General features: G+C 41.2%; 2 protein-coding genes across 9 annotated transcripts in view; both read right to left on the bottom strand.

Annotated features, from left to right (window-relative positions):
* The window catches only part of sif (guanine nucleotide exchange factor still life), a 101,814-nt gene extending 97,660 nt beyond the window's left edge, over positions 1-4,154 (bottom strand). For 3 of the 7 annotated variants that reach the window (XM_087346791.1, XM_087346779.1, XM_087346746.1), the window contains exon 1: positions 3,759-4,153. The gene's annotated coding sequence lies outside the window, so the exon portion shown is untranslated. Of the gene's footprint in view, positions 1-1,553; positions 1,744-2,799; positions 3,117-3,758 lie in introns of those variants that run through there. The other 4 variants (XM_087346792.1, XM_087346798.1, XM_087346760.1 and 1 more) reach the window with 4 other exon arrangements.
* Positions 4,155-4,223: 69 nt separating this feature from the next.
* Positions 4,224-13,835, bottom strand: Kpc2 (Kip1 ubiquitination-promoting complex subunit 2). Of its 2 annotated transcripts, XM_022084487.2 has the most exons (8): positions 13,109-13,835; positions 12,386-12,546; positions 11,879-12,090; positions 11,513-11,646; positions 9,793-9,980; positions 8,552-8,690; positions 7,862-8,050; positions 4,224-5,357 (listed from the first exon to the last, which is right to left on the bottom strand). In XM_022084487.2, the coding sequence occupies exons 1-7, from the start codon at positions 13,473-13,475 to the stop codon at positions 7,878-7,880; spliced, it is 1,374 nt and encodes a 457-aa protein (XP_021940179.2). In that variant the 5' UTR covers positions 13,476-13,835; the 3' UTR covers positions 4,224-5,357; positions 7,862-7,877. The 2 variants fall into 2 exon arrangements, with proteins under 2 accessions (XP_021940179.2, XP_021940174.2); XM_022084482.2 differs by having other exon boundaries at positions 5,350-8,050.
* Between the last annotated feature and the right edge of the window lie 855 nt (positions 13,836-14,690).

Raw genomic sequence — 14,690 nt, 5'->3', positions numbered from 1 at the left:
CCGTAGCTAGTCACTATCCAGGCTCTCGCGAAGTACAGTAGATATAAAAATACCAGAGACTTGCAAACAGGCAAAGAAGAATTTAAAAAGGCTTCAAATTTTTGAAGTACTTTGGTAAATTATGAGAATTTTGATCTGATGGCGGATTTTCACAAAGTTTTAAATAAGTGGAATGCGTACATCTGACCCATTATTAGATAAGTCAAATTCTTTTCCGTTTCTGATACTAAGATAAAAAATCCATGAACGCCAGCTGTTGGTAAAATTCCGAAGGAATTTATCCGAGGAGAGGAAGATCGTAAGACTCTGAGATCCATAAACATTGGGTTTGGAGTAAGGAGGAATTTTCACAACATCCGAAGGAATCTATTACTGTAGGCCTACCTATTTATAGCAACAGCCATAAAGCTGATTATAGTAGCCTCCTATCTAGGAAGAACACATCTGTGAATTTCAAACTTAACATCAGCTGTTACAGACTTCAGGAAAAAGTCACGGAACAGAATTCTGTGAAAGTCTATTCGGGTTGATCAAAGGATTTTAACGAAACTCACATTAAACTCATCTGATGCATACAAATTCTGACGAGTTCTTTTCAATTTTTGATTTAGATACGTCAATACAAAGCTCCTTAAAAAGACAAGGGGGGCAGTTGGGAGGATAATATTAAAATTTATCACAGAGAAATAGGGCTTACTTATGTGGACTGGAGAGAGGATAGCGACTCGTGGCGGGCTCTTGTGAACACGGCAATAAATATTCGGGTTCCATAAGGGATATGAATTTTTTTAATTAACTGTGCAATTATCAGCTTCTCAAAAAGGACTCCGCGAAGGTAGATGGTTTACCGATCTTCAGATGTTATTATTTTATTTATTTAGTGTTCTGTCTGACGACAGGTCCATATGAACAGGATCCTTCCATCCTTTTCTCGGACTGGGACCTGTTCATATACGTTCTTGGCAGATGATCCAGAAGTGGTTTGCCATTGCCTTCTTCTGTGTGTGAATGGAGTAATTGTTGGGATGCCACGGAGGAAAACTCCGTGTTGCCTAGACCACGGCCTTGCCCAACACAAGTTATAAATTCGAACCCGAGACCCCAGGATTACAAGGCCAGCGTTCTAACCGCTAGACCACCGTGACACACGTAAGATGGTTTACCGATCTTCAGATGTTACTGGACAATAAAGTTATGATGGAGCCGCGTGGTAATCCGACTGATCTATAAACAACAAATCTGAACCACATTCTATCGTTACGCCCATCAGTCGGGGAACGTGCTTAAGTGCGAGCGAGCTAATTGTGGACGTTACAACACCCGCCGACTTCCCGTCTGTCTATGCTCACACATCAAGTTCGTTTTGAATGAAGTCTGGTAAATTTGCGTGGTAAAAACTGATATAAATGGTCTCCTGGTCGTATATGTAAGTAAAAAATGACTTTAATGTTGACAAGAACTTCGTAAGACAATGACCATCAATTGTTGCCAGAGTTAAGCCCACTAATACGTAACGGTTAGTCATAGAATCATTGATGATTATTGTGATGTACCTATTGTTGAATCTGAACGTTGTATCTTGATAATTATTTGGGTTCCTGACAAGTTTTAAAGAACTTTAGGATCCTGTATTATATTGGCAACACTTGCTTCTTATTCTTGAAAAGAAACAAACACTTAACACTGCAGGTCTCACGTAACTGGCACTTAAAACAACACATGCAAGTCAAACTATAACACTTATTCGATTTTAACAATTAAAAGGTTAAACGTATAATCACAGAAAACTGACAAGTAATGATCCTCCATATTGCAGATTTTGTAAACCTCCCCTCCCCCCCCCCCCCCCCCCGCTGCCAAAGACACGTTACAGACGATCACAATGACCACCGAACTTAAATTTACCTTCTTACCGGCTCTCGAATCCGGCGAGACTTAAATCGCGAGAAACGATTAATCGAATCAAAAGTCAAAGGCGTGGCTTAGCAAATGTACGTTCCATGACTCTGGACACAGGACCAGAATGAAAATAATTTGTGAATGCTCTCTTATAAGCAATGTTAAGTATAACAAATGCATCTATGGTATCCAAGGTCACTGTTGGAACAATAAGATCCGAGGTCAGTTGCAAAACGTACTCCAACAATGACCTCGGCTCACATTATTGCAACAACGCGCTGCAAATTAACCAGTTTACACTTTTGTAACGGCGTGACCCAACATGACCTCGGTTCACACCAAGATGGCGGAAGCCTCTGGAGCATCGACCGCGGGGGTTTCGGTCACAGGGAGCAAGGATACAGACGAAAGATCGGGTTCGCAATCCGCGAAGGTGTAAATCCCGGCTTGGAGCGAGACTGGCAGGAGAAACCCTGCGATTTTACGTGGGTGGGGAGAGGGGTTACAGTCCCCAGTAGCGACCTATCCGCTTGTGTGTGGCAAAACCCATGGGGGGCGCAGTATCAATGGTGGTTTAACGCGTTGCAGTAAAGCCCCGCGGTGCCTGACCCCACCGAGGACAAATAAATCGATTTTAAAATCCCGGGGGGGGAGGGGATAAAGACTGGAGGGCAGACACCCTGGAGTAACAATCGAAGGTCCATGGGTTAAAAGCCCGGCTAGGAACGGGCGTGGAATTATTACCTCTTACAGTCTCCAGGAGGTGGCTTCGCCCCGTGGGTGACTAAGCCTCGCTAACACCAGAGCGTAAAGAATGCCTAAAATGGGTCTTATAACTGGGTTAAGACGGGCAGGGACAGTGACTGACAGCGGTCTCTGGTGAGCACGGCGAGGACATACTTGATTAGGTGAGCGACAATTAGCTTGTCTCGTCCACGGAGTCAGCTGGTCTCGTTAAAACGCGACATGGCTGTTCAATAACCGGACCGCAATAGCCCGGAACCAACGCTGCAGGTGACAGCGTACGACCAAGACGCGACGGCCAAGTTGACCCACATCGAGCGAGATGAATCTGGGAACGCACGTGGCAGTGCTGCTACGCCCAATCCAGGGACCCCCAAAGCGTGGTGGCTCGCTGTATCTTCGGATCAATAGGAAGCGATTCGCACTTCCGCTGCAGTGCAACAGATCTGACGGGAGCTACGACATTACGCGAAGAAAGTTGAGCCTCGACTTTCCAGAACTTACAAATTGTGCCACTCCGCCACTGACAGTTGCTACGTCTGAAAATGGCAGATAAGTAAGTTTCTGTCACACCTCAGGACACAGTTTCAAAGGCGAAGTTGATAGCCAGGCAGCAAATGTCGACTACGCATGGAATAAGACGTAATTGTACAAGTGTAGTCAGAGTAAAGGTACATCGGTTATCATTAACTACATTAAACTCGATTAGAAAATTTAAACATTATTACGATAAGTTTGAAAATATCGCAAAAAATGTTGAAATCGATAGTAGTCTCGAAAGCTCGTAATACACAAAGTAGGCCACAACTTTGCTATTTTGTGATAGGGAGTAAAACTTTCTCTCTCGATGCACGGGGAAGAACACAGGTGCGGTGTTTGAGAACAGGGTGCTTAAGGCGAACACTTGGCCTTAAGAGAACGCTGTATAATGAACAACTTCATGACGTCCCTGGTGGCAAGGTCACGGGATACACGTATAAAAATTGCTACATAACCTATATTTCACACTGACTGCAATGTAGCAAAAATGTCACTTCATGTGTAAACTGCTTAATAGTACCTGCATATATATATATTATTTTAAAGATCAATAAACATGATTTGTGATAACTTACCTAATATTGTTCTTAGTTTCCTCGGCTTTTAGAACTTACACCTCCTTGCACTGCACCGGTAATTTATACAACTAAATAATATTATGACTAGCAGTTTCCCAAGGTAAAACTGCGGGAAATTTGACAAATTGTTTGCGCCGTTATTCTGTCGTGCTGAGTTTCCGAGCTACAGAAACCATCTTCGCCTGGACTCAAACCCTAGAGATATATTCGGGGCTGTGGTCCTTGTTCGTGTAAACTCCTCGCCGAAAAATCTACTCGTGGTCCAAGATGTGAAATGTGGGAGTGTACTAAAACGCGAGTTGGTGTGAACTGCATTCGTTTGACTCTGGACATGGCCAGAGATGTCCTGCGAACGCAGCAATGAACCACTGGACACCATACAAAGCGGACGAGTACCTTCTGATTAACTGAGCGACTACTGCGCTCTCAAAGAATCTGTACCATAAAACATTTATCTACTGGTTTGATGAAAAATTTTAATTTCTTAAAATATTTTAATAACGAGCATTTGATTCAATTTTACATATCCCTATTAAATAATATAAATTAAGTTTTAAAATAAACTAAATCCAACTTACGTTAACAGACCAGCCATTTTCTGTCCAATTGCAGTTAAACATTCTTTTTGTCAATGTGATTAACGCAGGTTTCTCCACCTGGGACTTACGTACAAATGAATAGAGATTTCACTCTGGATACAGATAAACAAATTAGCTGTCTCTAAGACAGACAACTTCAGGTCAAAATTATTCCTTTATGAAGGTTATCCCTGCATTTCTGAGTCTGGCATAAAAGACACGTTAAAATCCTGGAATATCCCACATGCCACCCTTTTGATCTGGAAAGATGAAAGCTATACTATTGTTTAATTGCGCATTTGACATTTAGAGCAACGGTTCAAAAGTAAAAAGCTTGCCATAATTCCATTTTAATATCCATCTCTCCCATCAACAAGGAAGTTGGAAAGTTACAACCTAATTCAGTATAATATCTTTATAAGACTCTTTCATTTTGTATGATACATGATTTCTAACCCTTAATTTCTTATTCTTTTGGTTCTAGATAACGTTCTTCGTTGTCTTATATTTTGTAAAAAAAAATGTTATTATATTTGTTTACGTCCATCATCTCTTTGAATGCCTCCATGCTTTCACATTTTAACTCTAAACTTTTTTTTTTAAACTGGTCTTCACTTTTGAAATTTTCGTAATTTTTTAGACTTCATTTTATGAATTCTGGCCCAAACATAAACACGACCACACATGTCGACTCATACCTAATATGTCGTGAATATTAGAACACGGCGGATACGTGCTCGCCCGTTCAGTTTACGTGCTTCGACGTACACTGCTACTGATGTCACAACCACGCCCCCGTTATACTCTTAACGCACCGTTTACCATTTCCAGCAATGTTTCTTGAGTGCGGGAATGGTGTAACCTAGCAAGGGGCAAAGTCTTGCACTTTCGCAGGACTCCGCCCTTAGTTAGCTTCTTGGTAGATCAGCTGGCTGTTGTCTGGAGTTGGGGAACTAGCTCAAACTGATCAGGTCCAACAGAGTAGGTCTTTACCTGAGGACGAGGAGAGATTCCATCTCTGAAATGATTTTATTAAAAAAAAAATCAAGATGAAGGATAACATTCAGGAAGTTTGTTATTTTACATGCGTTATGCACAAGAAATAAATAACTGCTACATTGCCAGCAGTTCCACTCAACATTTTATACACTTTACAGAAACGGCAAGATTCCCCTTGGTCCGACAGCTTCCCGGAATAAGTCATTCTGTTTCATAGGCCTCGTTTACTTACGTCTGGCAATAAAAGAAACTATTCACACAAAATTCTGTAGTATTTCTTGAATTTCCTGTCATCGCCTATTAAATCATAAAATAATACAGAGATTTCTCGTAGTCTTCCTCCTTGTCCGCGTCTCGCGAAACCGGATGCTTCCTACGTTTCTGTGCGGAGAACTTCTCGTCACATAATGCTGACACGAAACATTAACAGACGTTCAGAATCACTCGTACTAGGAAGCACCACCATCGGAAAATTCTATCCGATTCAGTGCGCACCGACACAATGTGAGCTAGCGTTAATCAGTTTGATTTCTTACAAAAATTATCTTGCGTACTCAGATGATGGAATGCCTCTGTTACACTTTTTTGTTAACTAATACAAAGATTTGCTGTGAAATAAAATTCAGCTAGAAATTTAAATAATACAAGGCAGAGTCCACACGCATATTAAAAATATTTCACATGCAAAGTAAATTTAATAGAGTAGAACGGGGGAAGATGCCTAACTTTTTGCTTTGAAACGTCATATCCGGTACAATTTTAGAAATTGTTATCTGTTATAAATGTGACGTACGCTGACAAATATTTTGAAGTTACAACCCAGCTTACACGACCAAAAAAATAATTTATTTGTGACTTATCATTCTTTTTTTGTAGGTTGACATTTTAGGCATCTTTCCCCGAGAATCGGGGAGAGACGACAACGCGCAAAATAACAGAAGTACTCTCTCATAATTATTCCAACAGGGTGTTTTCTTTTTTGCCGTAGTTCGGGTATTAGGCCTGCGGGATTTCTGTCCTAAAGCAGTAGCTTTCTGCCGACGCATTTTTGCATTAGATTGAGTTGCCGATTTCTGCCACGCCTCCTTCAGCGAAGGTGCAAACTGTGATCTCGATACTTTTGCGATCTGGGTGAGATTGTGCCCAAACGCGCATTGCTTTGAAAAAAGTGTTTCATGGGTTTAAAGAAACACCGATCAAGGGGTTGAAGGTAACGAGCGGAATGAGATGGGAAACAGACCATAATTATGCCGTTCTCTTGAGCAAAGTTCCAACATATCCGGGGCAGTGCAGAGCGCAGTGTGGCCATCTTGAAGTAGCACTAATTTTCCTGCTTGTTTTCTTGGAATAAAATTCTCTTTCAGCCACTGCATGAATATAATAAAGTTTACATAACCAGACTTTGCATCCATGAAAAACTTTTGACTCGTTGATTTGAGAATCTTCCCATTTTGGCTTTTCGTTCTTCCCTTTAAGTATTCAGGCTGGAGGTATAAAACAGCCTTCGGCATTGCAGCATGCTACCACGAATGCTGTATTCCCCTTTTCACCATAAGTCATTCGATACAATGTCGGAGAGCCCTTCTCAGCCATCACAGTGTCTGGCTTAGGATTCAATTGAAAACCATTTTCATCGACATCGTATAAATGGCCAGGTTTGTCTACCAGATTATTTTCTGTCAACACATCCAATAATAATTTGAAGTTGTCATCAATGTCCTTTCTATTCATGGCCACAGCTCTGTCAATAGAGAGAGACCTTTGAGCTTTTTCCTAACTAATCCACGATATCGTCCCAAAAATGAGTCTAGCCAATCCGATCCTGCCGTACCTTTGTCTGTGTTGAGGCTATCCTGACTCCACTGACCTCTGTTAGAGGTCCTGGTATAGTTTCTGGGCATTTTCTGCATAAAAATTATAAATACAAGAGAACGCTTAAACTAGTCATCTTACCCGATGATCGGGGTGTGACGCCACTGGAGTCACATGACTTAATATGACGTCACTAGAGCTCGGATCACTGACGACGCTTTCTTTGATACGTGCGTTACGTGTTAACCATACCAGTTTTCGCAGTTATTTATGCATTGTAGTCAATATTATTACTTTAAAATACGTCTTCAGTAGTTTTAGGGTTGTCATTTTAACATTTACTTTGCTTTTCTCGCTCTTAAACTCGATAAACCGATCACACAACTGCACCAACGGTTTACCTCTCTTCGAACTGACGCCACGGACTGGCACACCACCTCATGTCACCATCTGTTAGCATGCTGCCAAACTAGAGAAAAATTGGCAACTTCCCCCGATCTACTCTAAAATAAGTTTCTAAAAAGGCGTATCATGTCATATGATATGGGTTGACGTACGCTGTGTGTGGATGCAACCATCAGCATTCCGTTCAGAAAGACTTCCGTCACTATCAGCAAGAAGCTGAAAACCTGCAAACGCTCGTGTTTCTACGCGATATTCCGACATCTTCAAAAACGACCGTACAAAACCAGTCTAAATCTTAGAGCTTGCCCAACAGATCCCGCCCTCAGGATCTTCTGGCAGACCACGCCTGCTGCTGCTGCTCCACGTAACGGTTCACCTGCAGAGCGTGCTTCTCCGCATGGTACGTCTTGAAGATCTGGCTCAGTACGGGCGAGGCGTCCGGATCATTGATCCACATGTTGGCACTGCTAGGAACCTCCAACATGGACAGGAATGCTGTGACATCACCCGCTCATATTAACGATGCGTCACTTACAGCAAAGTTTTTTTAACAAGCAATCCGTACACTGCTGCTGGCCCACGACTTAATTTACATTCCTCTACAAACTAAGTCAGCATCATCGTCATCATTATTATATACTGGGATACTGGGAACGACCCGTTCTTCAAGTGCCTGAGCACTGCCTGTCCCTAATTTTTTTGGCGGTGGGGGGGGAAAGAAAAACATGTACGTGATTAACTGAAGATACACTAAAATTATTTTGCAAAATAAGTCCCCGACCTGGCAGTGCACGACTATTTTAATGGTGAACAAATTCAGTGTATTAATATTAAACATGCATTTTTGTAATTGGACCACTGAAAAAAAAAAAATTCAAATCTTGAAGGTGAGTTTGGCGTTACTACTTCAGCTTAACTCTGGTCTCTGCGCAATGAAGAGCATTAACACAAAAGACTTGCAAATCTTCCAACATAAACTGTCCTGTACAAACATACCTAGAAGCATCTTTGGACTGGTAAGGCTGAGTTGGATTGCTGGATTTGACATTATGGCTTTATAAATGGGTCCCTCTGGATCCAGTCCAGTGTCCGTATCTTCCAGGCTTGCGCGCCTTTCTCCAAGCAACCATTCACACTGTGAACCAAACCAGTTACAACATTCAATTACTTATAACGGATGTGAACAAACGGTAGCCGAGCTCAATTCTTAAAGTTTGTGACGATGGCGCGTCGTTGAAGCAAACCATTTTCCGGAAAAAGTTTGCTTCAGTAGGTTGCATAATTAACAACTTATATGCACTTCAGACAAGGATAATATCTGGATGCATTGATTTATGACCCAGCATGTGAGGTACGTGATAATCACGTTATTTTTGACCGAGTAAAAGACAATTTCCGTTGCAGTTGCTCAGATATTATCCGTACAACGAAAACACTTAGTTGCAGAAAAATGTCAATTTACTAACCCTGCATCTTACACAGCCATTTCAGAGACTTTACAATTAAAAAATTAATATCCCTTTTTTGGTATGAATAATGAAAATCCACTACAAAGAAAAAACACCAAAACATGTACATGCTCGTCCTCCTGTCCATTACACCTCCGTCCCCTTCACGTGTCCAGCTGCCATTTTGTACTTCTGTTGTTAAAAACCGCAGTCGAAGCAGTGGCCGTCTTTCTGCATGTCAATTTATTCTTAATAAAATAGCCAATGTCTTCCGTGTACGACTCAATGAGTGTGCCATTTGTGTGACGCGGAAAAAATTAAATCAAGATCTGACAGCAGCATCTGTGGTCTGGAAGCTGCCTTTTTAGCGTAGGGACCAAACGTAGTCACATGACGCTAGATCTGGCCTGTGGGGGATACAACAAATGCCTTCATTTGTCAAAATCTCCACGACAATGTTCGCAACATGTGGTATGGCATCGTCACGACGAACCACCCATCGTCCAACGAGCTCTGGTCATTTTATTCTGTGATCCATGAGGATTTTGAGAACTGAACAGTTCTAAGCTCCAGTGACAGCTGTTCTAGGTGGTATCATGTATGCGTAAATCATTTCACGACAAAGAATGAATATGGAGAATATGTATATTCCGCTGGAGTGCATATACCTTTCTACTCGATACACCGCCCTCCCGTTGATTGTGAAAGTTCCAGTTTCCTTAGTTGGCACTAGGGTAAACATCGCAACTCATCCCCCTCGTTATGAATACAAAATAAGGCAATACTAACTGCGGCAGAATGGTTGTTTCCCGTGATACGCAGCGCATCTCGAGCATCCTCCTCCGAGAAGCCCATATCCATTAGGTTCTGTAGTGCCTTCATGTTCGGCTTGAAGTCTTGTCGCACATACGCCCGAAATGACTCTAGTAACGCAGCCACTGACTGTGCCCTCTTTATTTTGCTCTCAGCTGAAACACCTGAAATTTTAGATCATTCATTCATTAGACCATTAGATTCTGCTGTACTAATAATTCATACAAAATACAAACTTAATATAGACAGAAATTTTCAGAAATAAAAACTGGCAGGTAATAAAAAGAACTCAACCCCTCCAAATCCAACTCTGGTGTCCGAGTTGTGATGACAGCTAATAGGTCTCTGCTCCAGTGAAGCTAAGAAATTAAACATCTCACTAAGAGCTGTAAACATCAGTAAGGTTTATACGACAACGCTGTTGTGATCCATTCAGGGAGACACGTTGCACCCTTTTGCATTTATGCCTTCCACCCGTATGAGGTTCTGCAGGTTATGACTTCGATTGCCATTACTTGTAGAATACGATGGATGCCTTAAATAGTAAAAATATATAAGATCTGAGGTTCTCACAGCGGTGAGTCTGAAGATTTCTGTCTTCTGGGTTGTTGCGCTGTGTAGTCTGGTCGATGTTAACCAACGTTTCAGAGGTCATACTGCCTCCGTCATCAGAGAATGAAGATTTCTGTCTTCTGGGTTGTTGCGCTGTGTAGTCTGGTCGATGTTAACCAACGTTTCAGAGGTCATACTGCCTCCGTCATCAGAGTATGAAGATTTCTGTCTTCTGGGTTGTTGCGCTGTGTAGTCTGGTCGATGTTAACCAACGTTTCAGAGGTCATACTGCCTCCGTCATCAGAGTATGAAGATTTCTGTCTTCTGGGTTGTTGCGCTGTGTAGTCTGGTCGATGTTAACCAACGTTTCAGAGGTCATACTGCCTCCGTCATCAGGGCGATGAGTATGAAGATTTCTGTCTTCTGGGTTGTTGCGCTGTGTAGTCTGGTCGATGTTAACCAACGTTTCAGAGGTCATACTGCCTCCGTCATCAGAATATGAAGATTTCTGTCTTCTGGGTTGTTGCGCTGTGTAGTCTGGTCGATGTTTACCAACGTTTCAGAGGTCATACTGCCTCCATCATCAGAGAATGAAGATTTCTGTCTTCTGGGTTGTTGCGCTGTGTAGTCTGGTCGATGTTAACCAACGTTTCAGAGGTCATACTGCCTCCGTCATCAGAGTATGAAGATTTCTGTCTTCTGGGTTGTTGCGCTGTGTAGTCTGGTCGATGTTAACCAACGTTTCAGAGGTCATACTGCCTCCGTCATCAGAATATGAAGATTTCTGTCTTCTGGGTTGTTGCGCTGTGTAGTCTGGTCGATGTTTACCAACGTTTCAGAGGTCATACTGCCTCCGTCATCAGGGCGATGAGTATGAAGATTTCTGTCTTCTGGGTTGTTGCGCTGTGTAGTCTGGTCGATGTCAACCAATGTTTCAGAGGTCACACTGCCTCCGTCAGACAGAAATCTTCAGTAATGTATAATTCCTGCCCTAAATACCAGCAATATGCACGAGCGCACGTACAAACATAAAGATAAAATTTAAGAGCAATGACGTCTTCTACTATTTAACCAAAAAATTTCCAAGAATTCAACGTGCAAGGCAGATCACAAAATAAATGATTATGTGACAGACTCGTCTTACCAGGTACTGCTTCTTGCTGTCTCCTTAGGCAACCTTCACTAGCGGCAGCCTTGACGTTCAGGTCTGTAGCGACATCCGATTGTTCCCCTGCCCCATTTTCAAGGAGCCATTCCAGTGCCTCACTGGGGTTCATTCTACAAATAGCAATAAACTACAATACATACTTCATGGTACTACGAACCAGAACACAACCTCCTTCATATTCTTACATTATTTACACAGGGTATTTGACAGTGACAGTGGAGATGCTTGGTTGCGGAGGAGAGGTGGAGATGATAATCTGACGGAGAAAACAGCATAAAAGTACTTTGACTTGGAAATAGGAATTAAAAATTTCACTGCAACCGCAGAACTCTTCAAGCACACCTGTTATGACAAAGGGCCCTGGAAGCAACACGCTCGGAAAAGCCCATATCCACGAGTTGTTGGACCGCTCTACGACTGGGATGAGCGTTTGCTTTCGCATCCAGTCTCTCCTGCGTAACTCTCAACGCCTCATCAGCATTTGGACTCGGCGTAAGGATACGCGCAGAAGCTTGTACCAGGGAAACCAGGATCTTTCGAATTTCGCTCTGAAACTGTAATATTTCATGCAACTAAAATTCTTAAAACCTTAATGATCTAACGTTTATTTGAAACTTGTAACTTAAAAATTTATCTTCAATCCCCTACATTCTGATTTTATATAATTCCAATTTAATCTGTTGTCCATTTAAATTGCACACTTAAATGTTCAACTATGGCTTTAAAAAGTAGCCGAATGAAAAATTCCTTCCATCTCCCCTGGAAATTATGAAAGTCAATCCCTAGAATCTTTGGTTATTTTATTTATAAAACTTCATTAATCAGACACATAATTACTGCGTCACTTACATCTGCAGTACTTTCCAAAGGGGGATTCAGTGTCAATGTGTTTTTTCCCTCTACAGTCTGGGTGGCAGCTCTGATTTCTTCAATCGTGGGTGCTCTCACACTGTCTGCTGTGAAGGGCTCTTTGGACGGTGGCTGTCGGCACTCGACCAAAAGAAGTTCATCTGGAATTATGATTTAATGTTTATTAATCTTAAAATAGAAGCAATTTTATTAATTCAATGTAAACAGAAGTCCATGAACTTTGCTTTGCAGTTATCAACAGCATTTTTAATCCTAGAGCAGCTAAGTAATTTCTCCAAAACCTTGGTATCTTCCTACAAGTCCACTTGGCATTACTAACCAGAAAATCAACACTAAGTTAAAAGATATTATAAAATCTAGTCTCCAATCCTAAACAAATGGGAATGGAACCTGGACAGAAATCCAGGCAGGTAACAACACTAGTAACACATTATTCCTGGGACAAATGTATAAATATCTAATTTATGTTTCATACCAGTAAACCATCGTTAATGAAATCCTACGAAATAGGAATCAACTTTTTCCTTTCGATTGCTGCAAATTTCTGACCACAGTCTAAATTGATAAAATTAGTTGTCACCTTAGACTTGGTTCATCTGTTGAAAAACAGTGTTCAGTTGGAATTATAATGCCCAAAAAAAGATGACTGTTTTATCAATGGTGTACATATATACTATGCTTACAAAGTCGGGCAATAATCACCATTGTTTCTCAATCCTTCTTGTGAAACGGAATGATCATTATCCAGTGGTCTCTTCTCAGATACTAAAACAAATTTATATTTTGACGTCACTTTCACACATTCTATAGGACTGTAAAAATGACACAGAGCCATTGTTTTCAACTTGTCCACTGACATATCTGAAGCAGCGTCAACATTCCAAACACCACCTTCGATGCTGATGACACGAAGCTTCAACAGACCGCTGCTAAACATACTGGTGTCGGATACAATCATGATTCGCTGTCCGAATATCTGATTTCTTGGAACAGTATCACAACGTCGGTCTAAAATGCTAATCAGATTTCGACGGATCCCATATATTTTCTCTCGCATCCAGGGAAGCATTAATACCTTCCACAGCAACCATTAAATTCGCTGAGCAAAACTATCAACACATGCAGTAAAACGGAATACACCAACTCCAGTGCCTGTTCACCATCTATCACCGTTGTTCCCCGATCCTAAGATTTATCGCAGAGAGTAAAGCAAGTCCCTGTGCCCTATACATCCTGGAATGTCACAACCTGTACTACTCGCTACATGAGAAACATGTTTGTGCTAACTTAATCCAACTTAACTGCTAGTACTTTAACGCACTAGAAGTTACAAACTAGTGTGTAATAATAAATACAAATAATTGAATAAAGATACTACGGATAGCGGAGCAGCAAAAAGGAAGACGTGAAAAATATCTTTGTACTAGAGAGCACAGATGAAGCAAACCTTCGCTCAGTTACAGGAGGCACAGGCAACAATTTTGAGATTAAGTACCCCACTGTTCAATTTCCAATAGAAGAAAAATGCTTTTAAATTAATTTCATATGATCGGGCACTACCATAAACAAGCACATCGTAATAAAATCCACTCTGGGATTAATGACGTTAATGGTCAATATATTAAAATGGTTTAGGCCCACATCAATACTTTTATTTTAGCCTGATTCCCGTTTCAACCCCATCATTGGCAAAGTGAAATCACAAGTATGTTCGTGTACGGAATTGCCTTAATAATGCTTTTAGAATTTTTTACGTACATTCCCAATATTAGTGACATATACATTTATAAGGATCTCTCATATAAAAATCAAATGACATTTATACTTTTACTTTTTTTCCCCTCTCACTGCATACATTTTCTGACAACTACTTGTCATATTTCATGTCCATGTTTTAATGCAACTGTAGCAGATTTACCTTCACTTTCAAGTTTTTCTAGGGGACTGTGTAAACAGCAACACAAAAGGTGTAATTTTACTAACCAGTTCAACTCCTGGTGTTGTATCAAAGCATCGCATCTTCACTTTAGGGAGCAAGGTCTCATACCAAAATTTTTAGCACCTGCCTTTCCTGAATGTGTCCCTTCATAAGTTCCCATGCAATAAATCTCTGGAAGGAACTTCCTACACCTGATAAACACTTTTCATCAGCATGAGGGTCAGAGGCCAGTCTGCTGTTCCTTGTCACAAATTAAACTCATCCAAAACATATATGCTGCATTCTTACAATATAAAACTTGTGTGTATTTCAGGTTTCACTTTTCCCCAGCAGATTAATCTATTA

This window comes from Zootermopsis nevadensis, unplaced genomic scaffold, assembly GCF_977971745.1.
Source record: "Zootermopsis nevadensis isolate Lab colony 2312 unplaced genomic scaffold, Znev_1.0 Znev_ptg000001l, whole genome shotgun sequence".
NCBI lineage: Eukaryota > Metazoa > Arthropoda > Insecta > Blattodea > Termopsidae > Zootermopsis > Zootermopsis nevadensis.
Note: the sequence above shows the minus strand (reverse complement) of the source record. Positions and strands in the feature narration are given on the sequence as shown.

Excerpts from the sequence above, each read along its gene's own strand:
- Kpc2 (XM_022084487.2), bottom strand. The coding sequence starts at position 13,475 with ATGCTTCCCTGGATGCGAGAGAAAATATATGGGATCCGTCGAAATCTG. Across the intron at positions 8,691-9,792 it reads GAAACAACCATTCTGCCGCA|TGTGAATGGTTGCTTGGAGA; the intron begins GTTAGTATTGCC and ends TTTGGTTCACAG. Across the intron at positions 8,051-8,551 it reads CAGTCCAAAGATGCTTCTAG|CATTCCTGTCCATGTTGGAG; the intron begins GTATGTTTGTAC and ends GTGATGTCACAG.